Source organism: Nomascus leucogenys, chromosome 12 (genome assembly GCF_006542625.1).
Source record: "Nomascus leucogenys isolate Asia chromosome 12, Asia_NLE_v1, whole genome shotgun sequence".
Classification (NCBI taxonomy): Eukaryota; Metazoa; Chordata; class Mammalia; order Primates; family Hylobatidae; genus Nomascus; species Nomascus leucogenys.
The window spans coordinates 22231793-22257818 of NC_044392.1; the positions used below are offsets into that span (position 1 = coordinate 22231793).

General features: G+C 37.8%; 1 protein-coding gene across 1 annotated transcript in view; it reads right to left on the minus strand.

The window, feature by feature from the left end:
* Positions 1–26026, minus strand: part of AXDND1 (axonemal dynein light chain domain containing 1) — a 192567-nt gene that overhangs the window by 31050 nt on the left and 135491 nt on the right. Inside the window, exon 21 of the mRNA XM_003258953.2 lies at positions 14314–14421. Within this exon, the coding sequence (XP_003259001.2) occupies positions 14314–14421 (108 nt within the window). The remainder of the gene's footprint in view (positions 1–14313; positions 14422–26026) is intronic.

Below are 26026 nucleotides of genomic sequence, written 5' to 3' on the forward strand. Positions count from 1 at the left end.
TATGGAACCAGCCCAAATGCCCATCAATCAATGAGTGAATAAAGAAAATGTGGTATATATACACCATGGAATACCACTCAGCCATAAAAAGGAATGAAATAATGGCATTTGGAGACCGTTATTCTAAGTGAAGTAACTCAGGAATGGGAAACCAAATACTGTATGTTCTCACTCATAAGTGGGAGCTAAGCTATGAGGAAGCAAAGCCATAAGAATGATACAATGGACTTCGGGGATTCAGGGGAAAAGGGTGGGAGGTGAGGAGGGATAAAAGACTCCATCTCAAAAAAAAAAAAAAAGACTACACATTGGGTACAGTGTACACTGCTTGGGTGATGGGTGCACCAAAATCTGAGAAATTATCACTAAAGAACCTACTCATGTAACCAACTATGACCTGTTCCCCAAAAACCTATTGGGAAAAAAAAAAAGGAATGATGTTCTGATGCAGGCAACAATGTGGCTGACCTCTGAAAACACTATGCTAAGGGAAATAAGCACAAAAGGCCACATACTGTATAATTCCATTTACATGAGATGTCCAGAATAGGCAAATGCATAGAGCCAGAAACTGTGTAGTGTTTCCAGGGCCTGAGAAGATAGGGGAAATTTGAGTGACTGCTAATCAGTATGGATTTTCTTTTTGGGAATGATTAAAATGTTCTGGAATTCAATAGTGATTATCACTGCACAACTTTGTGAATATACCACAAACTATTACTGAATTGTATATATTACATGAATTGTGTCTCAATAAAGCTGTTATTTTTAGAAAAATAATTTGGCCACTCCACATTGTACACATACTTCAAAACGTCATGTTGTATACAATAAATATATACAATTTTTATTTGTCAATTAAAATAAATAAATAGGAAATTGCTGCCTCAAAAAAAAAAATCAGATGAAATCAAAAGCCTATACTCAAGGAAAACAATAATAGATTTTCAAACCTCTGAAAAAAATAAAATAAAATGCTAGGGAAGAAAGAGGAGCCTGAAAAGGCAGCCAGAAGTAGCCTCTGAAGTATGAGAGGCCATGAGGAAAGCCCAAAGAGAAGAAAGAAGGAGTCATCAGTGTTGAACACCTCAAAGGAGTCTACTTATATAGATTTAAAAACGTCCTCTGGATGTTTACAGCAGCAATATTTATAAAAGCAAAAGCTAGCAATAAGCTACAAATGCCCCTGCAGGGGTTGAGACAGGGTAAAGAGAGGAGAGGTCTGGTGATGGGCTTGGGAGGAGGGCAAAAGGCAGTTCAGAATGGGAGCTGAACAAGTGGAAATAAATTATGGTGTAAGCCATATAACAAAATACTTTATAGCAATGTTAAATTATGCCGTAGAAATATGTATAGAAAAATAGTCACAATGTATTAGGATATTTTTACAAAATGAAAATACTTTTTTCTTGATAACATTCTTGCTATAAAATATTTGAACACTACAGAGGAATTAAGAATCTTAACTCTGAGTTAACAATTTTTATCATTTGCTGAATATTCTGCTAGACTGCTTTTCGCATCTATAAACATTTTAATATAAATGAAATAATGTATCTTATATTCTATAATCTGCTTTTTTCAATAATATATCATGGATTATATTTATTTAACTACTTAAACATCTACTTTATCTGCATAGAATTCCATTATTTCAATGTACCATGTTGTATTTAACTAATCTCCTACTGATCAACATTCATATTGTTTCTAGTATTTTGCTATTATACTATGCTGCAATAAACATTCTTATACAGATATATCATGTATTAGAATTATCAGACTACAAAAGTTATATTTAACCTATTTAAAGAAATAAGAGATTGAAAATATGAGCAAAGAGAAAAAGATTACAAAAATGATCAGACTTAAAAAAAGAATCAAATAGGACTTCAGCAATTTAATTTAAAAACTCAACAGAAAGGTTTAATGGCAGATGAAATTCAATTGGAGGGCAAATTAGTGAACTGGATGGTAAGCCAGAAAAATTATTCAGGATGCAATGCAGAGAAATAGAGAGATAGAGAATATGAAAGAAGGTTAAGAGACATGGGGGATTGATTCCAACACACATTCATTTAGAGGTCTAGAAGGAAAGAAGAGAGCAAATGCAGTAGAGGCAATATTTGAATAGATGACTGAGAATTTTCCAGATCTAACAAAAGATACCAAATTAAACATTCAGGAAATCAAGAGAATCCCAAGCAAAATTTAAAAGAAAAGAAAATCCATCTCCACATTAATCAGAGCAAAGACAAAAAGACGACCTTAAAAATAGAGAGAAGAGATGAATTCACTTCAAAGGAACTGACAGCTGGATTCTCAATGGTCAGTTCAATAACAACAAAATCCAGAAAACAGTAAAAACAATAACGATGTGCTGAGAGAAAAGAACACCATCCTAGAATTAATAGCATACGCAGCAAAACAAATTTAAGAATGAGGGTGAAATAAAGGCATTTTCAGACAAACAAAAACTGAGTTTGCCACCAGGAGATCTTCATTAAAGAAAATTCTAAAGGTTAAGGTAGAAGAAAAATGACCCCAGGTGGATATCTAAGACTTTTGAAGAAAGAACAAATAAATTAAATTATAAATCAGCTCAAATGCCAGCATATTTCTTAAAGGTAAATCACTAAAGGCATTCCTGCTAAAGTCAGAAACAAGAAAAGGATGCTTATCTCCACTACTATTTAATACTGAATTAGAAGAATTATTTAATACAATTAAACAAGAAAAAGCAACTAGAAGTATCAGAATTGAAAAGAAAGAGGTAAAACTATCCCTATTTGTAGATGATTTGATTAAGTATCTAGAAAACCCCAAAGAATCCACTGAAAAACTACGAAAAACAGTAAGGGGAAGAGCAGCAGGAGGAGGAGAGAGAAATACAATAAGAGAATTTAGTAAAGTCACAGCATATAAAATTAAAATAGGAATGGTGGCGAACATCTGTAATCCCAGCACTTTGGGAAGCTGAGGCAGGAGGATCACTTGAGCTCAGGAATTCAAGCCAGCCTAGGCAACATAGCAAGACCCTGTCTCTATGAAATTAAAAATTAGCCAGGCATGGTGCCATGCACCTATAATCCCACCTACTCAGGAGGCTGAGGTGAGAGGACTGCTTGAGCACAGGAGGTCAAGGCTGCAGTAAGCCATAACTGGACCGCTGAACTCCAGCCTGGGTGACAGAGTATGATCCAATCTCAAAAAACAAAACAAAATTAAATTAAATTAAAATACAGAAATTGATTATATATATATAAAATCTGTATATATATAATATATATCCTGTATATATATAACTATATATATATATATACAGTTACTAGTTAGAAGATATAATGGAAAAGAATGTCTCATTTAAAATAGCAAAAAATAAAATATTCAGGCATAAACCTAATAAGAAACGTACAAAATGAGCAAACAAATAAGATATGATTTAAAGGCATAAAAGTAGACATCCTATATTCCATATTCTTGGATAATACAATTCAGCATCATAAACATGTCTGCTCTAAGTTAATATATAAATTTAATATTATGCTAGTTTTAAAAAGTCTTATTTTTAAGAACTAGCTTATAAAGTTATATAGAAAAATAGCCAGGTACAGTGGTGCCTGCCATAGTCCCTTAGGAATATAGCTAACTAGGAAGGTGAAAGATTTCTAAAAGGAGAACTACAAACCACTGCTCAAAGAAATCACAGATGACACAAATGGAAAAACATTCCATATTCATAAAAAGGAGGAATCAATATCGTTAAAATGGTCATACTGGCAAGGGCAATTTATAGATTCAATGCTATTCCTATCAAACTACCATTGACATTCTTCACAGAACTAGAAAAAAACTATTTTAAAATTCATAAGGAATCAAGAAGAAGCCTGAATAGCGAGGCAATCCTAAGAAAAAAGAACAAAGCTGAAGGCATCACACTACCCAACTTCAAAGTATAGTACAGGGCTACAGTCACCAAAACAGCATGGTATAATACAAGAACAGACACATACACCAATGGAACAAAATGGAGAACCCAGAAATAAGACTTCACACCGACAAACCATCTGATCTTCAACAAAGCTGACGAAAACAAGCAATAGGGAAAGAATTCCCTATTCAATAAATGGTGCTGGGATAACTGGATAGCCATATGGAGAAAATTGAAACTGGAACCCTTCCTTATGCCATATACAAAAATTAACTGAAGATGGGATTAAAGGCTTAAATGTAAAACCCAAAACTATAAAAACCCTGGAAGACAACCTCGGCAATACCATTCTGGACATAGAAATGGGAAAAGATTTCACAATGAAGATGCCAAAAACAATTGTGACAGAAGCAAAAATTGACAAATGGGATATCTAATTAAATTAAAGAGCTCTGGACAGTAAAAGAAACTATCCATAGAGTAAACAGACAACCTACAGAATGGGAGAAAATTTTTGCAAACTATGTATCCGACAAAGGTCTAATATCCAACATCTATGAGGAACTTAAACAAATTTACAAGCAAAAAACAACCCCATAAAAAAGTGGGCAAAGGACATGAATAGACAGTTTTGAAAAGACATAAATGTGGCCAATAATCATATGAGAAAAAGCTCAACATCACTGATCATTAGAGAAATACAAATCAAAACCATAATGAGCTACCATCTAACACCAGTCAGAATGGCAACTATTATAAAGTCGAAAAATAACAGATGCTGGCAAGGTTGTGGAGAGAAAGGATCACTTATACACTGTCGGTGGGAGTGTAAATTAGTTCAGCCATGGTGGAAGACAGCGTGGTGATTCTTCAAAGATCTAAAGACAGAAATACCATTTGACCCAGCAATCCCATTACTAAGTACATACCGGAAGGAATATAAATCATTCTATAATAAAGACACATGCATGTGTATGTTCATTGCAGCACTATACACAATAGCAATGACATGGAATTAACCTAAATCTCCATCAATGATAGACTGGATAAAGAAAATGCAGTACATATACACCATGGAATACTATGCAGCCATAAAAAAAGAACAAGATCATGTCATTTGCAGGGACATGGATGGAGCTAGAGGCCATTATTCTTAGCAAACTAACACAAGAAGAGAAAACCAAATACTACATTTTGCCTGTTAAGTGGGAGCTAAATGATGAGACCACATGGACACATAAAGGGCAACAATACATACCAGGGCCTTTCGGATGGTGGAGGGTGGACGGAGGGAGAGGATCAAGAAAAACAACTAATGGCTACTAGGCTTGATACCTAGGTGATGAAATACTCTGTACAACAAACCTCCATGACACAAGTTTACCTTTGTGACAAACCTGCACATGTACCCTGAACTTAAAAGTCAAAAAAAAAAAAAAAAGAAGAAAATGTATCATAAAGCCTCAATAATTAAAATATTGTGGTAATGACCCATTAATAGATCAATAGAAAAGAACAGAAAATCAAAAAACAGACTTAGGTTGAATATAGTTGTTTTCAAATGTTGGAAATATTATAATATGGAGGACAAATCAGCCCCGTTCATATTAACCACAAAAGACTGAACTAGGACCAGTTCGCAGAAAATGCTAAAGCTACGAGGAGACGTATTACATTTAGTTCAATAGAAAGAATTAATGTTCTAATACTCAGTGCTCACCAAAAATGAACGGAGTCTTTCTGAAAGTAGTTCTCTGTCACTTCAGATATTCAAACTTAGGCATAATGATCAAGTATGGATGTTATATTAAGATTCATCATCAGATAAAAGAGAAGATCATCCTGGTGGATGGGAGGTAGGACTAGATTGTAGCTCCAACTCAGATGGACAGAGCAGTGTGTGGAGGCTCACATCAGAAATTTTAGCTCCAGAATGACTGCAAGAACAAAGCAGGAATCCCAAGAGGACCCAAAGACTCTCTGAAGGCAGTGGACTGCTCTTGCAGGACCTGGGAGACACCCCAAATACTGTGAGTGCCCAAACTGCGAAAGTGGGAAAGGGAGACCCTCCACTCCCGAACACACCCCCACTGGGGAAACTGAAGGTCTGGTTTGCAGGAGAAGTTTCCAACCTTACCTGGAGCTGAGTCAATTTAGAGAGCCGAGTGAAATACAAGGGTAGAGGAAGCAGTGGGAAAGGCTCTAGGAGTTCGCAGGGTCCCCAAGCAGGCCATTCCTGCCTGGCACCACAGGGATCCTTCTGGAGGGCGGCCAGAGGCGCAGGGGAAAATGCCACAGGGAGAAGGAAGTCTCCAGCTGAACTTTGTAACAATTTGAATCAGGCGAGGTGCCTCCTGCTAGAACTCAGGGGATGGCATGAATCCAGCGTGCAGACTCCACAGGGGGAAGAAGAACCAAAATTCTTTTCTTTTGCAGCTGGGAGGCAGGTAGCATGGGACAAGTTCTCAAGTCCTGCTTGCCCACTGCCTGGAAACAGCCTCAGGGCTGTTAGTGGGGGCCTGGTGGGAGTAAGACCAGCCCTTCAGATTGTGTGGAGGCCGGGGTAGGTCTGCGACTACCTGCTTTCCCCCACTTCCCTGACAAACTGTATGACTCAGCAGAGGCAGCCATAATCCTCCTAGGTACATAACTCCACTGACCTGGGAAACTCACTCCCATTCCCCACAGCAGCTACAGCAAGACCTGCCCAAGAAGAATCTGAGCTCAGACACGCCTAGCCCTGCCCCAACCTGGTAGCTGAAGACAAAGGGTGGGTAGGGTATATGAAGAAATATATTCTTGGGAGTTCTGGGGCTCTGCCCACCACCGGTTCCTCTCCATACTATCATAGCTGATGCTCTTTGGAAAGTGCCATCTCCCGGCAGGAGACCAAGCAGCACAAAAACAGAACATTAAACCACCAAAGCTAAGAACCTCATGAACTGTTTCACGCCCGCTGCCACCTCCACTAGAACAGGTGCTGGTATCCACGGCTGAGGGAGCCATAGATGGTTCACATCACAGGACTCTGTGCAGATAACCCCTGGCACCAGCCCAGAACCAGGTAGGCTTGCTGGGTGGCTAGACCAAGAAGAGAGATAACATCACTACAGTTCAGCTCATAGGAAGCCACCTCCATAGGAAAAGGGGGAGAGTACTACATCAAGGGAAAACTCCGTGGGACAAAAGAATCTGAACAAAAGACTTCAGCCCTATACTTTCCCTCTGACAGAGCTTACCCAAATGAGAAGGAACCAAAAAACCAACTCTGGTACTATGACAAAACAAGGCTCTTTAACACCCCCAGAAAATCACACTAGCTCACCAGCAGTGGTTCCAAACCAAGAAGAAATCCCTGATTTACATGAAAAAGAATTCAGGATGTTAATTATTAAGCTAATCAGGGAGGCACCAGAGAAAGGCGAAGCCCAATGCAAGGAAATCCAAAAAATGATACAAGAAACAAAGGGAGAAATATTCAAGGAAATAGATAGCATAAAGAAAAAGCAATCAAAACTTCAGGGAAATTGGGCACACTTACAGAACTGCAAAATGCTCTGCAAAGTCTCAGCAATAGAATTGAACAAGTAGAAGAAAGAAGTTCAGAGCTCGAAGACAAGGTCTTCAAATTAACCCAATCCAACAGAGACAAAGAAAAAAGAAAAAGAAAATATGAACAAAGCCTCCAAGAAGTCTGGGATTATGTTAAATGACCAAACCCAAGAATAATTGATGTTCCTCATAGTGTACTTACACAAACAGAGGGTATAGCCCACCACACACACCTTGGCTATATAACCTTTTGCTCCCAGGCTATAAACCTGTACAGCATGTACTACACTGAATACTGTAGGCAACTGTAACACAATGGTTTGTATTTGTGTATCTTAACATAGAAAAGGTATAGTAAAAATACAGTCTTATAATCTTATGGGACTGCTGTCTTATCTGCAGTCTGTTGTTGACTAAAACATCCTTATGCAGTGCATGACTGTATCTTGCAATTTCTTAATTTTTGCCAATATGATGAGTAAAAAAAATGAACCCTCATTTGTACTTTAACTTACATTATAATTTTTTGTGGATTAAAAAAAGAATAATTGATGTTCCTGAGAAAGAAGAGAAATCTAAAAGTTTGGAAAACATATTTGGGGGAATAATTGAGGAAAACTTCCCTGGCCTTGCTAGAGATCTAGACATCCAAATACAAAGCACAAAGAACACCTGGGAAATTCATCACAAAAAGATCATTGCCTAGGCACATTGTCATCAGGTTATCTAAAGTTAAGACGAAGGAAAGAATCTTAACATCTGTGAGACAAAAGCATCAGGTACCCTATAAAGGAAAACCTAACAGATTAACAGCAGTTTTCTCAGCAGAAACCCTACAAGCTAGAAGGGATTGGGGCCCTATCTTCAGCCTCCTCAAACAAAACAATTACCAGCCAAGAATTTTGTATCCAGCGAAACTAAGCATCATATATGAAGGAAAGATATAGTCTTTTCCAGACAAACAAATGCTGAGAGAATTCACCACTACCAAGCCACCACTACAAGAACTGTTAAAAAGAGCCCTAATCCTGGAAACACATCAAAACAGAACCTCTTTAAAGCATAAATCACACAAGACTTATAAAACAAAAAAAAAATGAACATTTAAAAAGGGAAAATAAAAACCAAAAACCAAGGTACAAAGTCAACAAATAGCACGATGAATGCAATGGTACCTCACATCTCAATAGTAACATTGAATGTAAATGGTTTAAATGCTCCACTTAAAAGATACAGAACTGCAGAATGGATAAGAACTCACCAACCATCTGCTCCCTTCAGGAGACTCACCTAACACATAAGGACTCATATAAACTGAAACAAAAAGGTTGGAAAAGGCATTTCAGCAAATGGACACCAAAAGCAAGCAGGGGTAGCTATTCTTATATCAGACAAAACAAACCTTAAAGCAACAGCAGTTAAAGAGACAAAGAGGGACACTATATAATGGTAAAGGCCTTGTCCAACAGGAAAATATCACAATCCTAAACATATATGCACTTAACACTGGAGCTCCCAAATTTATAAAACAATTACTAATAGACCTAAGAAATGAGATAGACAGTAACACATAACAGTGGGGGACTTCAATACTCCACTGACAGCACAAGACAGGACATCAAGACAAAAAGTCAACGAAGAAACAATGGATTTAAACTATACCTTGGAACAAATGGACTTAGCAGATATATACAAAACATTTAATCCAACAACCACAGAACATACATTCTATTCAACAGTGCACAGAACCTTCTCCAAGATAGACCATGTGATAGGCCACCAGATGAGCCTCAATACATTTAAGAAAATTGAAATTATATCAAGCACTCTCTCAGAGTGGAATAAAATTGGAAACCAACTCCAAAAGGAACCTTCAAAACCATGCAAATACATGGACATTAAATAACCTGCTCCTGAATGATCATTTGGTCAAAAATGGAACTCAGATGGAAATTAAAAATTTTTCGAACTGAACAACAATAATGACACTACCTATCAAAACCTCTGGGATACAGCACAGGCTGTGCTAAGAGGAGAATTCATAGCATTAAATGCCTATATCAAAAAGATGGAAAGAATACAAACTGACATTCTAAGGTCAGACCTCAAGGTACTAGAGAAACAAGAACAAACCAAACCCAAACCCAGCAGAAGAAAGGAAATAACCAAGATCAGAGCAGAATTAAATGAAATAGAAATAAACAAAAAAAAATAGAAAAGATAAATGAAACAAAAAGCTGGTTCTTGGAAAAGATAAATAAATTTGATAGACTATTAGCAAGATTAACCAAAAAAAGAACAGAAAAAATCCAAATAACCTAATTAAGACACAAAATGGGACATATTACAACTGACACCACTGAAATACAAAAGATCATTCAAGGCTACTATGAACATCTTTATGCACATAAACTAGAAAACCTAGAAGAGATGGATAAATTCCTGGAAAAACACAACACTCCTAGCTTAACTCAGAAAGAATTAGATACCCTGAACAGACCAATAACAAGCACCAAGATTTAAATGGTAATTAAAAAATTACCAACAAAAAAAAAGTCCAGAACCAGAAGGATTCACAGCAGAATTCTACCAGACATTCAAAGAATTGATACCAATCCTTTTGACACTATTCCACAAGATAGAGAAAAAAGGGAACCCTCCCTAATTCATTCTATGAAGCCAGAATCACCCTAATACCAAAACCAGGAAAGGACATATCCAAAAAAGAAAACCACAGACCGACATCCCTGATAAACACAGACACTAAAATCCTTAACAAAATACTCGCTAACTGAATCCAACAACATATCAAAAAGATAATCCACCATGATCACGTGGGTTACATAGCAGGGATGCAGGGATGGTTTAACATATGCAAGTCAATAAACGTGATACACCACATAAACAGAATTGAAAACAAAAATCACATGATCATCTCAATAGATGCAGAAAAAGCATTCGACAAAATCCAGCATCCCTTTAGGATTAAAACTCTCAGCAAAATCAGCATACAATGGATGTAACTCAATGTATTAAAAGCCATCTATGACAAATCCACAGCAAACATAATATTGGATGGGGAGAGTTGAAAGCATTTTCTCTGAGAACTGGAATGAGACAAGGATACCTACCCACTCTCATCACTCCTCTTCATCATAGAACTGGAAGTCCCAGCCAGAGCAATCAGACAAGAGAACGAAATAAAGGACACCCAAATTGGTAAAGAGGAAGTCAAACTGTCATTGTTTCCTGACAATATGATTATTTACCTTGAAAACCCTAAAGACTTTCCAGAAAGCTCCTAGATATGATAAACGAATTCAGCAAAGTTTCCGGATACAAGACTAATGTACACAAATCAGTAGCTCTTCTCTACACCAACAGCTACCAAGTGGAGAGTCAAATCAAGAACTCAACCCCTTTACAATAGCTGCAAAAATAATAAAATACTTAGGGATATACCTAACCAAGGAGGCAAAAGACCTCTATAAGGAAAATTACCAACACTGCTGAAAGAAATCATAGAAACACAAACAAATGGAAACACGTCCCATGCTCATGGATGAGTATAATCAATATTGTGAAAATAGCCATACTGCTAAAAGCAATCTACAAATTCAATGCAACCCCCATCAAAACACCACTATCACTCTTTACAGAATTAGAAAAAAAAATTCTAAAATTCATATGAAACCAAAATAAAGCCCTCATAGCCAAAGCAAGACTAAGCATAAAGAACAAATCTGAAAGCATCGCACTACCTGATTTCAAACTATACTATAAGGCCATAGTCACCAAAACAGCATGGTACTGGTATAAAAACAGGCATATAGACCAATGGAACAGAGTAGAGAACCCAGAAATAAATCCAAATACTTATAGCCAACTGATCTTCAACAAAGCAAACAGAAACATAAGGTGGGGAAAGGACACCCTTTTAAACAAGTGGTGCTGGGATAATTGGCTAGCCACATGTAGGAGAATGAAACTGGATCCTCATCTCTCACCTTATACAAAAATCAACTCAAGATGGATTAAGGACTCAAATCTAAGACCTGAAACTATAAAAATTCTAGACATAACATTGGAAAAACCCTTCCAGACATTGGCTTAGGCAAAGATTTCATGACCAAGAACCCAAAAGCAAATGCAATAAAACAAAGATAAATAGCTGGGGCTTAGTTAAACTAAAGAGCTTTTGCACGGCAAAAGGAACAGTCGGCAGAGTAAACAGACAACCCACACAGTGGGAGAAAATCTTCACAATGTATACAGCTGACAAAGGACTAATATCCAGAATCTAAAACAAACTCCAATAAATCAGCAAGAAATGAAACAAACAATCACATCAAAAAGTGGGCTAAGGACATGAATAGACAATTATCAAAAGAAGATATACAAATGGCCAACAAATATGTGATAAAATGCTCAACCTCACTAATGATCAGGGAAATGCAAATCAAAACCACAATGCAATACCACCTTACTCCTGCAAGAATGGCCATAATCAAAAAATCAAAAAACGGTAGATGTTGCCATGAATGCGGTGAACAAGGAACACTTCTACACTGCTGGAGGGAATGTAAACTAGTAGAGCCACTATGGAAAACAGTGTGGAGATTCCTTAAAGAACTAAAAATAGAACTACCATTTTATCCAGCAATCTCATTACTGGGTATCTACCCAGAAAAAAAGAAGTCATTATAGGAAAAAGATGCTTGCACAAGCATGTTTATAGCAGCACAATTCACAATTGCAAAATCATGAAACCAACCCAAATGCCCATCAATCAACAAGTGGATAAAAAACTGTGGTGTGTATATATATATATACGTATATATATATATACACACACACACACACACCATATACTATGTATATATTATACCATATATATGTGGTAGTGTATATATATATCATATTATATATGTATATATATGATGGAATGCTACTCAGCCATGAAAAGGAATGAATTAACAGCATTTGCAGTGACCTGGATGAGACTGGAGAATCTTTTCTGTGTGTGTGCGGGGGGACAGAGTCTCACTCTGTCGCCCAGGCTGGAGTGCAGTGGCGTGATCTCGGTTCACTGCAGCCTCCGCCTCCTGGGTTCAAGCGATTCTCCTGCCTCAGACTCCTGAGTAGCTGGGACTATAGGAGACTCTTATTGTAAGTGAAGTAGCTCAAGAATGGAAAACGAAACACCATATGTTCTCACTGATATGTGGGAGCTAAGCTATGAGGATGCAAAGGCATAAGAATGATACAATGGACTTTGGGGATTTGGGGGGAAGGGTGGGAGGGGGGCAAGGGACAAAAGACTACAAATAGGGTGCAGTGTATACTACTTAAGTGATGGGTGCACCAAAATCTCAGAAATCACCACTAAAGAACTTACTCATGTAACCAAACACCACCTGTACCCCAGTAACCTATGGAAAAATTAAAAGATTTGTCATCAGATTCATGCAAGGTTAAATTCAATTGCCTTTAAATTCCCTTCTGCTCTCAAGTCTCTGATTCTGTATAGTTCCTTGATTTTTTCCTAGATCTGATACACCAAGATCATGTCTGTGGTATTTCATTAAGTTTCTTAAAGTATACTATAATTTACAATTTATAATGTTGATAAAATCATTCGGTGGTTATTTCACAATAATTCTTGCCAAGATCTAGACAGCACAGTAAAATGAACATTTGTTAAAGGTGAATAATTTAGAAAGACGATGTTTCTTTAGTGTTTAAATGTAAAAAAAAAAGTTTCATAAATGTGTAGATAGAACCTTCCCCTTCTTTCTCAGACCCAAGACACTGACATATAGGCCATCAGATCATACCTGTATAGTATGACTCTGATAACAATGGGAGCTTCTTCAGAATTTACTGGAGGAGAACACCTTCAAAGAGGCTGAAATACAAACAAGAGTTGAGTTTGTGATAGCACATGATATTCACTGATTTGAGATTCTCAGTAAGCAGATGGTAATTAAAACCACAGGAAACACAGTAATAGGTAGCGTGTACAAATGAGAAGTGAAAGCAAGCCAAGGACAGAATATCAACATTTAAGAGGCAGACAAGGGTAAAAGTCTAAAACAAGGGTGAAAAGAAATAAAGAAGTAGGAGAAAAACCAGGACACTTTTGTCTTGTGAGGAGAGATTGCAAAAGGAGTGAATGGTTAAGAGGGCCAAATGCTACACAGAAGCCAGGTTAAATATAGAATTGAAGATACTTGGATATGGCAATAAAGAATCATTGGTGACCCTATAGTAGTTTTAGAGTTTTAAACAAATTGATTATGATGGAATGGAAAGAGAGAAAGAAGTAGCAGAGAGACGAGTCAAGGGACATACTTTTTAGGATGGGAGAAATGACCATGTTTTAGATTGCTTTTAGATTGATAAAATGGGACAATTAGAGAAGACATTAAAGAGGCAAAAGAGAGAAGACATTGGACATGGGATTAAGTGCTTGAAGGAAGAAATAACCTTGGATGGAAAGACTGAGACTGGAGGGGAGGGAAAAGGGTGAGCATAGAAGCAGATGAACCTGCGGATACGCCTTAGGAAGTGGCAGGGAGCTTCTATCTGAAAGCCATTCTTTCCGTTATAAAATGACCTACTAAAAACATGGGGCAAAATGCTGAGTTGATGATTCTCTTCCTTAGAGGGAAGAAGAGCTGTCAAAGATCTTGATCAGAACCAAAATTCTCATATGTTAGGATAAATGAACAAGGATTCAGAACACTGATTGGAAAAAGCTGTGAACCTTCTCTACTGAAATACAGGAATAATCTGAATAATGACCAATGCTAACATGTGGCAAATACCTCTTCAAGTAGCCGCTCTATTTCTTCATCTGCCAATAATGTAACTTTTCTGCCTTTGATATTAGAAAGGAGGCAAGAGCATGTGTTGATCCATTCATAACATTCTTTCTGAGAAGAGATAAAAGATTACCAGCAGAAAAAACCAGCTCATTTATTCACTCACTGCTACTGAGGAACTGATAAATACAATTCCTCTAAACATAACTATATTCAATTAACTTTATATCAGTTCAGTTCAAAGATTTGTGCAGAGGTGACTGGCTATTAACATAGACCTAAATCATATTATCTCTTATTGACAGGGTTTGGGATCTGGGTTGTAATGGGACAGGGAGTAGTGAAGTGCCGTAAAAACAGATACAAAAAGATTGTTTTATTTACTAATGTCTAAATGGCCTCCTAATAAATTTTATGCAACTGACCAGGTCAACTGTGATTGCATAATAACAACAGAAGTAGCAAACACCTACCTTGTACTTAATTATATGACAGACTCTGTTCTAAGCATTATGTATATATTAACTCATTTGATCCTCAATATGAGACATTAACTATTATTATCCTCATTTTTTAAGATGAGGAAACTGAGAGATTGAGTAGTTAAATGTCTTGCTCAAGGTCACAAAAATAGTTAAGTATGATGCTTGGATTCTAATCTATGTGGTCTGTGCTTAACCACTAAAAAAAAAAAAATCCCTCTACTGCTAATAAAGTGAATGAATCAAGATTTGAAACACTTTTGGAAAAGGTGCTCACCTTTTATCTATTGAGATATGGGAAAGGTCTATAGCAGGTTTTAATTACCTAAGGTAAATAGTTAAACTGTATTTGCCAAGATCTCCTAACAGCTAAGAGCTGGTTTCAACGTTTAAAAGGTACATTATTCCTTATTAGTTAATAAAAACCCTGAGAACTAGGAAACGTTATCCTCTCCGGGAACAGAGATCTGGTCACTCTAGCCAAAAACCGGCAGCATGTGGTGAAATGACCCACTGTAGGCTCCTGAAATCAACCACAATGAGCAGTAATATACCTTATATTTCTTTCATTATTAGCCTTTTTTTTTTTTGAGACAGGGTCTTGCTCTGTTGCCCAGGCTAGAGTGCAGTGGCATCATCACAGCTCACTGCAGCCTTGACCCACCAAGCTCAAGTGATCCTCCCACCTCAGCCTCCCAAGTAGCTTGGACCACAGGTGTACACCACCATACCTGGCTAATTTTTTTATTTTTTGTTGCCCAGGCTGGGCTTGTACTCCTGGGCTTAAGCAATTCAGCCTCCCAAAATGCTGGGATTACAGGCGTGAGCCACTGTACCTGGCCCAGATTTCTTTTAAATTGTGTAATTATTATGAAACATCAGAGCCAAAACATTTTAGAAATCAAATCTAAATCCATATGTTGTAGATAAAGAAACCGAAGCCTATAGTGGTAAAGTAAGTTTACTACAGCTTTGTTAATGTCACTGATGGTTAAATTCTGGATTCAAAGGGTTAGGATGGTATCTTATTGCATATCAGGAAGTAGAGTGGACAAGGCAGATGACAGTGTTGGGTTTTAGTCCTAACTTCACCTAATTAGTTGAGAGTTCTTGAGTAAATGCCTAATAGTCCTTATCTTTTTTTTATTTAATGAAGCTGTTTGTTTACTCTAAGTGATCCATATGCAGTGGTGACCTGGTAAATGTTTAACAACCATTTCTGAGGGAGTTGGGGGAAGCCCTGATTTGTAGCAATTTCTGATTTCCATGGTATAAATACTCTCACCAGGCAATTTCAATGATATGCATCAATTCAGTATGCTATCATGGAATGTGGAGTTGAGAAGGCTTGTATATAATTGGTTGTTGTGAGCCAGTGTGAGTTTCTATCACACCACTGCCCCTAAGTATAATTCCAGATATAAAGTTTGACTAATATACTTGTTAACCTTTTTTTATTGTACCTAGAACAAAAAAATTTTAAAACTAGTCTGTAGTTGAATTTGCACGCTATGAAACAGATCCTGGTCATTTTCTTATAAATGTCTGAGACATTGGAGATACTGTCATAAGACTTCTGATGAGGAAAAAAATCATTAGGAGTCTTTTACAGTTTTACTATAAAAGTTTTACAATAATCTATAGAGTTCAGCAACTTTTCCTTCAAAACCTTCAATATTACCTTTTTATCAGCTATCGACCAGGATAGCTTGGTTGCTAATTAATACCCATGAATCTCTTTCCATGAATATTCTTAATTGATTCTAATAAAGACTTCTGGTGTGAAGTAAAAGGACCAAAATTCATGTTTGGAGTGAAGAAGTATTTAAGAAGCAAGCAATAGTCCTAACTGTTAAGCCTATTGCAGCAGGAGAAACAGAAGGCCACAGGAGAGTCTTTTATAGGGTACCAGCAGTAAGACAATGGCTATAAATGGAGATATTAAGAATCCATGATCCCCAGATCCCCCTATAAGGGAGGAAAGCTGGGGCTTCCTTGAGTTTACCTGCTAAAACATCATGAGAGTAAGATTCCTACTACCACCGTCTTCAGTCATAGTCCTTTTGGAGGACCAAATCCTGGAACTGGCAGTGCTATCTTTGGTGACATAAAGAAAGCCTACTGCGGTCCAAGGTGGATGGCAGGGTCTTGACAGACTACACAGGGCAGAGATGAGACCAAATGGCATAGAGGAAGTTTTGTTTTGTTTTTTGACACAGAGTCTTACTGTGTCATCCAGGCTAGAGTGCAGTGGTGCAATCTCAGCTCACCGCAACCTCCACCTCCTAGGCTCAAATGATCCTCCCACCTTAACCTCCTGAATAGCTGAGACTACAGGCATGCCACCATGCCCAGCTAATTTTTGTATTTTCAGTAGAAACAGGGTTTCATTATGTTGGCCAGGCTGGTCTCGAACTGCTGACCTCAAGTGATCCACTTGCCTCAGCCTCCCAAAGTCGGGGATTACAGGTGTGAGCTACTGTGCCCAGCTGGCATAGAGGAAGTTAATTGTAGCTGGAAGTCAAGTTTGAAAAGCGCCAGCTAGAGGTCCTCATTTCCATTACGATAGGTATTTATTTGGTATATTTCCCTCTCATGTTCTCAGCACTGTCAGGTGCTGGTCAATGTGTGTCTTTTTTGTCAGTCTTGGCCTGCTGAAGGATATCTCAGAGGCCCTTCCCAGTAATCTGCCATTTGCTCAGATTATGACTATTCTTCAGTGTATCAGTGACTCTTAATTCTAGGTTCTTGGAACAGTAGAGATGGTCAACCTAAAGCACTTGAAAAAAAAAAAATCCATCTAGCTTATCTGGCCTGGCTAAGTTTCCAGGCTTTCAGTAGCTGTTCTAGGCTGCAGTAGTTCTTGTATACTCTTACTGGATGCCAGGACTCTGATATAGTGCCTCCAAGTCTCACATGAAGCCTTATAACAAGCAATTCTCATCTCCAAATGGAGTGGTTGCTATACAATGACATCAGTTTCTTTCTGAAATAGGCACAGGGGCAAAGATTCTCAGAACTGAGTCCTCCTAAAAAATGGCCTCCCGCTGTATGAGGTCAGATTGGATCAAGCTATGCCAGGATCAGGTGGACGGTAAATAGGATAATTAGCCACTGGACTGCCTTAGTACTCTTGGGGAACTAGATAATCCCTATCTGTTTCTGAAGAAGTAATTTACCTAGACTGTTATGGAAAGTGGAGTAAGAATATATATCAGTAGGAGTGATCAAATTCCAAAAGATGTTTACCTAGGAGATCTTCAATTTTTTTCTGTTTTTCTTTCTTTCTTTTTTTTTTTTTTTTTGAGATGGAGTTTCACTCTGTTGCCCAGGCTGGAATGCAGTGGAGCAATCTCGGTCGGCACAACCTCTACCTCCCGGGTTCCAGGCATTCTCCTGCCTCAACCTCCTGAGTAGCTGGGAGGCACCCACTACCACACCTGGCTAATTTTTGTATTTTTAGTAGAGATGCAGTTTCACCATGTTGGCCAGGCTGGTCTCAAACTCCCGACCTCAGGTGATCTGCTCGCCTCAGCCTCCCAAAATGCTGGGATTACAGGCATGAACCACCGCACCTGGCCGAGATCCTCAGTTCTGAACCCTGTCCAGCATCATGCAAATCTCCTTGGCTGGAAAGGTGCCCAAGAAACATTAGCTTGTGGGAAACTCACTAATGTCATCCAAATATCAGTCTAGTAGGTCAAATGCTAGAATGTGGCACAAGCCACACAGCATTACCACAGGGCCACATTAGACAAGACTTCTCTGGAAAACCATCTTCTTTTCACCTTGTGGGATGTGGATGAGGCCATAGAAATCCCAAAGTCTGATGTCATAAAGATTCATGTACCATAGAGGTTTGTCTAGATCAGGAGAAGATGGTAGCAGTCCAGGATGGTGATGAATTTGAAATAAAAATAACCTTCATGAAGATGGAACTAACCATTTTTTTAAAGAGTACCTCAGTATGGTCTGCTGAGCCCCCTACCATAAACTCGCTTGATATACCCTTGAGAGGCCTCAAGCTTAGAGAAGAGGCATATGCATTTTCTTAGCAGAAGAAGGCCTTTGCATAGGCTCAGTTACAGCCTTACCCCCAGATTCTCAGCCTCCTCTGATAAGACTCCCCCAGTTTATTTATCTGAAATCACTAGAGAATGGTTAGTAGGTTAGAAAGAGCTTAACGGAGGACCAAAGTAGCACTAGTGGAAAGTGTAGGTCCTCAAAGAGATGGTCAGGTTATGGGCATCCAGTCAGGGGCTGGGGTGGCACAGGGCAATGAACAGCCATAGCACAAGGCTTCCACAAAATCTCCTCATCTGGATAATTTTATAAGTCCCTGAACCCTGAAGTTCCCTCAGGAAGGGCTCCTCATGATAGTGTCCTCCATATGGCTATAGCCTTAACTTTTATAGGGAGATACACCTCAAGACATCTTGAAATCCTCATTCCAGATTGCCTTTATCTGAAAACCTGGTCTCACCACACAGAGCTCTACCCCCTTTTAGGTAAATGAGGACTAAGTGTGTCATAGAGCTGGCCAGTGGGTCTCCACCACCATCTGTGGCAGGTCCAGCCTGCCAAAATCAGGATCCCCACCACATCCTGGGGTGGACAGAAGAAGGGGCTATTCGCAGCAGGCCTGAGAAGGCTTGAACACATTTCTAGATGTATAGTGTTGGCTCCAAGAGACTGCTTGGTTCAGAGGTATAACAGCCTGTTGTGAAGAACCCTTCTGAAGCCTTCCCAGAACCAAAATGAGAACTCAGACATTTCATTCAACTCTTAGATGAGAAGTGATATATACCTATAGTAGCACATTTTCAAATAGTAAAATATTATTGCTTCCCTGACATATACCCTAACTGTTCATGGTGTTTTGGTCTTGTAATTTTCTACCACATGAAATTTGCTATTTTAAATTTGAATTTAGCACCTATATATTAATACATAAGATTTATTTTCTCTATACTCATCTGGACTTTTTAAAGGACAATAGTAGCTATGTGAAATAAAATGGGAAAACTTTCAGTCATTATCTATGCTCTTACACTGTTTATATAGCATGGGGATTACCCTGCTCCTTGAAAGTCTGCATCACTCTCAGCAAGCTATCGCAAGGACAAAAAACCAAACACCGCGTGTTCTCACTCATAGGTGGGAATCAAACAATGAAAACACATGGACACAGAAGGGGAACATCATACACCGGGGACTGTTGTGGGGTGGGGGAGTGGGGAGGGACAGCATTAGGAAATATACCTAATGCTAAATGATGAGTTAATGGGTGCAGCGCACCAACATGGCGCATGTATACATATGTAACAAACCTGCACATTGTGCACAAGCACCCTAAAACTTAAAGTATAATAATAATAAAATAAAATAAAAAATAAAAATTAAAAAAAAAGAAAGTCTGAAAAAACCTGTCTGAGGAATCCAGGCAAAATTTTTAGCATTTCTAAAAATTAGTGCATCCAATTTTTCACTGAAAATTGGCCAATTTTCTCCTTCAAGGATTAATGATACTATTTTCCTAGAGAAGTCTCCATCTCCTAGAGATTTAAAATGTATTAGCAAGATGTCGTACATAAAATTTTTTATAACATAAAGGTTTTTAAACAGTTTTATAACAGTTATAAAACGTTTAAAAACTGTGAGATCTGTCACATATACAGAGAGACATAAAATACACATATGCAGTTTAAAGAGAGAATTGCTCCCTACATGCCAGTCCTCATATACCATAATATTCATAATATTTATTCGACTATTTATGGACATTTGAGTTGTTTCCAGTTTGAGGATACTTCTAGAAATAATGTTGGAATATCCTCTTTTTTTTTTTTTTTTTAGATGGAGTTTTGCTCTTGTTGCCCAGGCTAGAATGCAATGGCACGATCTCAGCTCAACGCAACCTCTGCCTCCCGGGTTCAAGTGATTCTCCTGCCTCAGCCTCCCGAGTAGCTGGGATTACAGGCACCACCACACCCGGCTAATTTTGTATTTTCAGTAGAGACGGGGGTCTCTCCATGTTGGTCAGGCTGGTCTTGAACGCCCAACCTCAGGTGATCCACCCACCTCAGCCTCCCAAAGTGCTGGGATTACAGGCGTGAGCCACTGCGCCCGGCCAAAATGTTCTTATATGTGTCTCTTAGTCTAGAGCACTCATGTAAGAGTTTATCTAGTATACTGACAGATGAATAGAATTGTTTGTTGCAAAGTGTGTTGCAACTTTAACAGATAATGTCAATTGATTTCCAAAGTGGATGTACAAATTTATATTCTTACCAGCAGCATAGGAAGTACCTGTTGCTCCCCCATTCTTGTTAACACTTGTATTGCCAGACTTTGCAATTTCTTTCTTTTTTTTTTTTTTTTTAGACAGAGTTTTGCTCTGTTGCCCAGGCTGAAGTGCAATGGTGCAATCTCGGCTCACCACAACCTTTGCCTCCCGAGTTCAAGTGATTCTCCTGCCTCAGCCTCCCCAGTAGCTGGGATTGCAGGTGCGTGCCACCATGCCAGGCTAATTTAGTGTTTTTAGCAGAGACAGGGGTTCACCATGCTGGCCAGGCTGATCTTGAACTCCTGACCTCAAGTGATCTGCCTACCTCGGCCTCCCAAAGTGCTGGGATTACAGGCATGAGCCACCGCACTCGGCCTAGACTTTGTAATTTTTGCCAACTTGTTATGTAAGTAGTGATATTAGTTTGTATTTCCCTGATCACTTATGAAATTGAGCAGCTTTTCATAAGTATGTCAACCGTTGGGATTTTCTCTTTTGTGAGGTATACATTCAAGCTTTTTGCCCATTTTTCTATTGGATTGTGTATTTTTATAACATTGATTCCTAGAAGGTCATTTTCTATTCTGGATACTGGTCCTTTGTCAGTTATAAGTATTGCAAATACATTCTCCCATTTTGTGGATTGTTTTTGTTTTAATGGTATTTTCTTGATAAAAATAATTCTTAAATTTAAGGTAATCAAAATTATGAACCTTTTCCCTTTGAGTTAGTGCTTATCTCTTACTTAAAAAAATATTTTCCTACCCCCAAGATCTTAGATATTGTCTTCTAAAAGCTTTATAATTTTGACTTTCACATGTAGGTTTCTAGTCCATTTGGAATTGATTTTTGTGTGAAGTAAAAGTCTAATTTCATCTCTCCTATATAGATAGCCAATATTCCTAGTTTTTGAGTTTTGTTGTTGTTGTTGTTGTTTTGTTTTGTTTTGTTTTATTTTAAGACACAGTCTCGCTCTGTCGCCCAGGCTGGAATGCAGTGGCGTGATCGGCTCACTGCAACCTCTGCCTCCCGGGTTCAAGAGATTCTCCTGCCTCAGCCTCTCCAGTAGCTGGAACTACAGGCGTGCACCACCACACCTGGCTAATTTTTTGTATTTTTAGTAGAGATGGGGTTTCACTGTATTAGTCAGGATGGTCTCGATCTCCTGACCTCATGATCTGCCCGCCTCAGCCTCCCAAAGTGCTGGGATTACAGGCGTGAGCCACCGCGCCCAGCCCCCTAGTATTTTTAATTGGAAAGTTCATCATTTCCTCATTAATTCTATATGCCATGCTTATACAAAAGGCCATAAATTTTTGGTTCTGTTTTTTGATTCCATTGACGTAGTTGTCCACCTTTGAACTAACATCATGCTGTTTCAGTTTAGCTTTACAAGAAGTTTAAAATATGGGAGGATGAGTCCTCTCACCTTATTTTCAAGAGTGTGTTAGCTGTTCTTGGTTCTTTGAATATCCAAAACAGCTTTTAGAGACAGTTTGTCAAGTTGAAAAAAAAAAACTGTTGGAAACTTAATTGTGGCCCCTAGATTAGTGTTGTTTAATGGAACTTTCCACAATGATAGAAATGTTCTATATATGTGTGGTCCAATATGATCCCTGGTAGCAACATGTACTATTAAGCACTTAAAATATGGCTAATGTGACTGGAGAGATGAATTTTACAATTTAAATTAATTCAGCCGGGCATGGTGGCTCACACCTGTAATCCCAGTATTTTGGGAGGCTGAGACAGGTGGATCACTTGAGACCAGGAGTTCAAGACCAGCCTGGCCAACATGGCAAAACTCTGTCTCTACTAAAAATACAAAAATTAGCCAGGTATGGTGGCCTGCGCCTGTAATCCCAGCTACTCAGGAGGCTGAGGCACTAGAATCTCTTGAACCTGAGAGGCAGAGTTCAAGAGAGCTGACATCGTGCCACTGCACTCCGGCCTGGGCAACAGAGCCAGATTCTGTCTTAAAAAATAAAAATTAAAATTAATTTAAATGTGAATAGCAATATGTGGCTAGTGGCTAGTGTACTGGACAGGACCGCTACATAGCATTCTGAGGAGAATTGACATCTTTACAATATAGAGTCTTTCAGTTCATGAACATGGTGTATCTTCCATTTAGGTCTTTTAGTGTTTCTCAAATAAAGTTTGAAATATACTCCAGAAAGAAACTGATCAACTTTTGTTAGATTTATTCCTAAGTACTTTATATTTTGAAATTATTATAAATATTACCTTTTTCGTGTTTCATTTTAGAACTACTTAATGCTGGCAGGCATTATATATATATACACACACACATAATGTACCCTGCAATTAATGGCTATATATATATATTTTTTATATACATGCCATTAATTTTTTATCAATTGGGTTGTATCCAGTGTACCTATAGATACATTACAGATGTTATATTATGAACTTGCATTCCTAGAACAAAATTAACATGTTCATAATGTGTGTTACCCCTCTCATTTACTGCTGGATTTGATTTGCCTGTATTTTGTTTAGGACTTTTGTATTCCACGTGAGACTGGTCTATAATTTCCCTTTCTTGAACAATCCCTTTTGGGTTTTTGTATAAAAAGTATTCCCTCTTCTTTAGACCCTGAAAGAGTCTGTATAAGAATAGAATTGTTTATTTCTTAAATGTTTGATAGGGCTTGCTGTTGAAGCTGTCTATACTTAAGAGCATCTTTTGGGGGAAGATTTTTGACTAATTCCTTTAATGGTTATAGGACTACTTGGGCTTTTAATTTATTCTCAAGTCTTCTGCGTTATATTTATTTGTCCATTTCATCTAAATTTTCAAATGTTTGTGATAATTTCCTTCATAATCTCTTCCTACTATCTTTCTAATATCTGAATCATCTGAGTTACTCATTCCTGATATAATTTTTTGCATCTTTTTGTCTTAATTAATCTTGCCAAAAGCTTCCCAATTTTACTCTTTTAGCAGACCAATTTTGGGCTCTCTTCATCACCTCCTTTTAGTCAGGTTTTCAAAAACATATGATACACCCATTTAAAGTGTATAATTCAATGGTTTTTAGTTATTCACAAAGTTGTGCAACCATCGCTGCAATCTAATCCTAGAATATTTTCATCAGGCCCCAAGAAAGCCTGTACCTGTTAGCAGTTGTTCATTTCCCATTCCTGCCCCTCCTTTACAAGCTCCAGGCAGCCACTAATCTCCCTGTCTCTATAGATTTGCCTATTCTGGGCATTTTATGTGAATAAAATAATATGAGGTCTTTTGAAATATTTTATGTGAATAAAATAATATGTGGTCTTTTGAAACATCACAATATGTTACTGACTTCTTTCACTCAGCATGTTTTCAAGGTTCTTCCATGTTGTTGCATGTATCAGTGCTTCTTTTTTTACTGCCAAATAATGTTCTATTATATAAATACACTGCATTTTGGTTATCTAGTCAGCAATTGATGGATATTTAGGTTGTTTCCAGTTTTGGTCTATTATTGTTTGCTCTTGTGAATAGCACAGCAGTGAACATGTGAGTGCATATGTCTTTTCGGTAGAATGATTTATTTTCTTTTGGTATGTACACAGTAATGGGATTGCTGTGTTGAACCGTAGCTCTGTTTTAAGTTCTTTGAGAAATCTCCAGACTGCTTTCCACGACGGCTAGACTAATTTACATTCCTAACAGCAGTAAATAACAGTGTTCCTTTTTCTCCACAGCCTCACTAGCATCTGTTGTTTTTCTGACTTTTTATAATAGCTATTCTGACTGGTGTAAGATGGTATCTCATTGTGGTTTTGATTTGTATTTCTTTGATGATCAGTGATGCTGAGAATTTTTTCATATGTTTGTTGGCCACTGTGTATCTTCTTTTGAGAAATATCTGTTCATATCCTTTGCCCATTTTTAAGTGGGTTATTTGGTTTTTGCTTGTTGATTTGTTTGAGTTCCCTATAGATTCTAGATATTAGGCCTTTGTCAGACACATAGTTAGCAAATATCTTCCCTCATTTTGGAGTTTTCTGTTTTTCCAATGACAGTTTCCTTCCTGTGCAGATGTTCTTTAATTAGGACCCACTTGTCTATTTCTGTTTTTGTTGCTACTGCTTTTGGAGATTTAGCCAAAAATTATTTGCCAAGGTCAATGTCAAGAAGAATATTTTCTAGTCTTCTCTTTCAGGATTTTTACAGTTTGATGTCTTACATTTAAATCTTTAATCCAGTTATCCCAGCACCATTTAATGAATAGGGAGTCTTTTCCCCCTTGCTAGTTTTTGTCAGCCTTGTTGAAGATCAGATGGTTGGTAGGTGTGAGGCTATATTTCTAAGTTTTCTATTATGTTCCATTAGTCTACATGTCTGTTTTTGTACCAGTACCATGCTGTTTTGATTACTTTATTATACAGTTTGAAGTAAGGTAGTGTGATGCCTCCAGCTTTGTTCCTTTTGCTCAGGACTGCTTTGGCTATTTGGGCTCTCTTTCAGTTCCATATGAATTTTTAATATTTTTTTCAAATTCTGTGAAGAATGACATTGATAGTTTGATAGGAATAGAACCGAATTTATAAACTGCTTTGGGCAGTATGGCCATTTTTATGATATTGATTCTTCTTATCCATGAGCATGAAATGTTTTTCCATTAATTTGTGTCATCTCTGATTTCTTTCAGTAGTGTTTTGTAGTTCTCCTTGTAGAGGACTTTCACCTGCTTGGCTAGATGTATTCCTAGGTATTTGATTTTCTTGTGGCTGTTGTAAGTGGAATTGTCTTCTCGATTTCACTCTCAGCCTCGACATTATTGGTGTATAGAAATGCTATTGATTTCTGTATATTGACTTAGTATCCTAAACTTTACTAAAGTTGTTTATCAATTCTAGGAGCCTTTTGGCAGAGTCTTTTAAGATTTTCTAGGTATAGAATCCTATCATCAGCAAAGAGAGATAGTTTGAC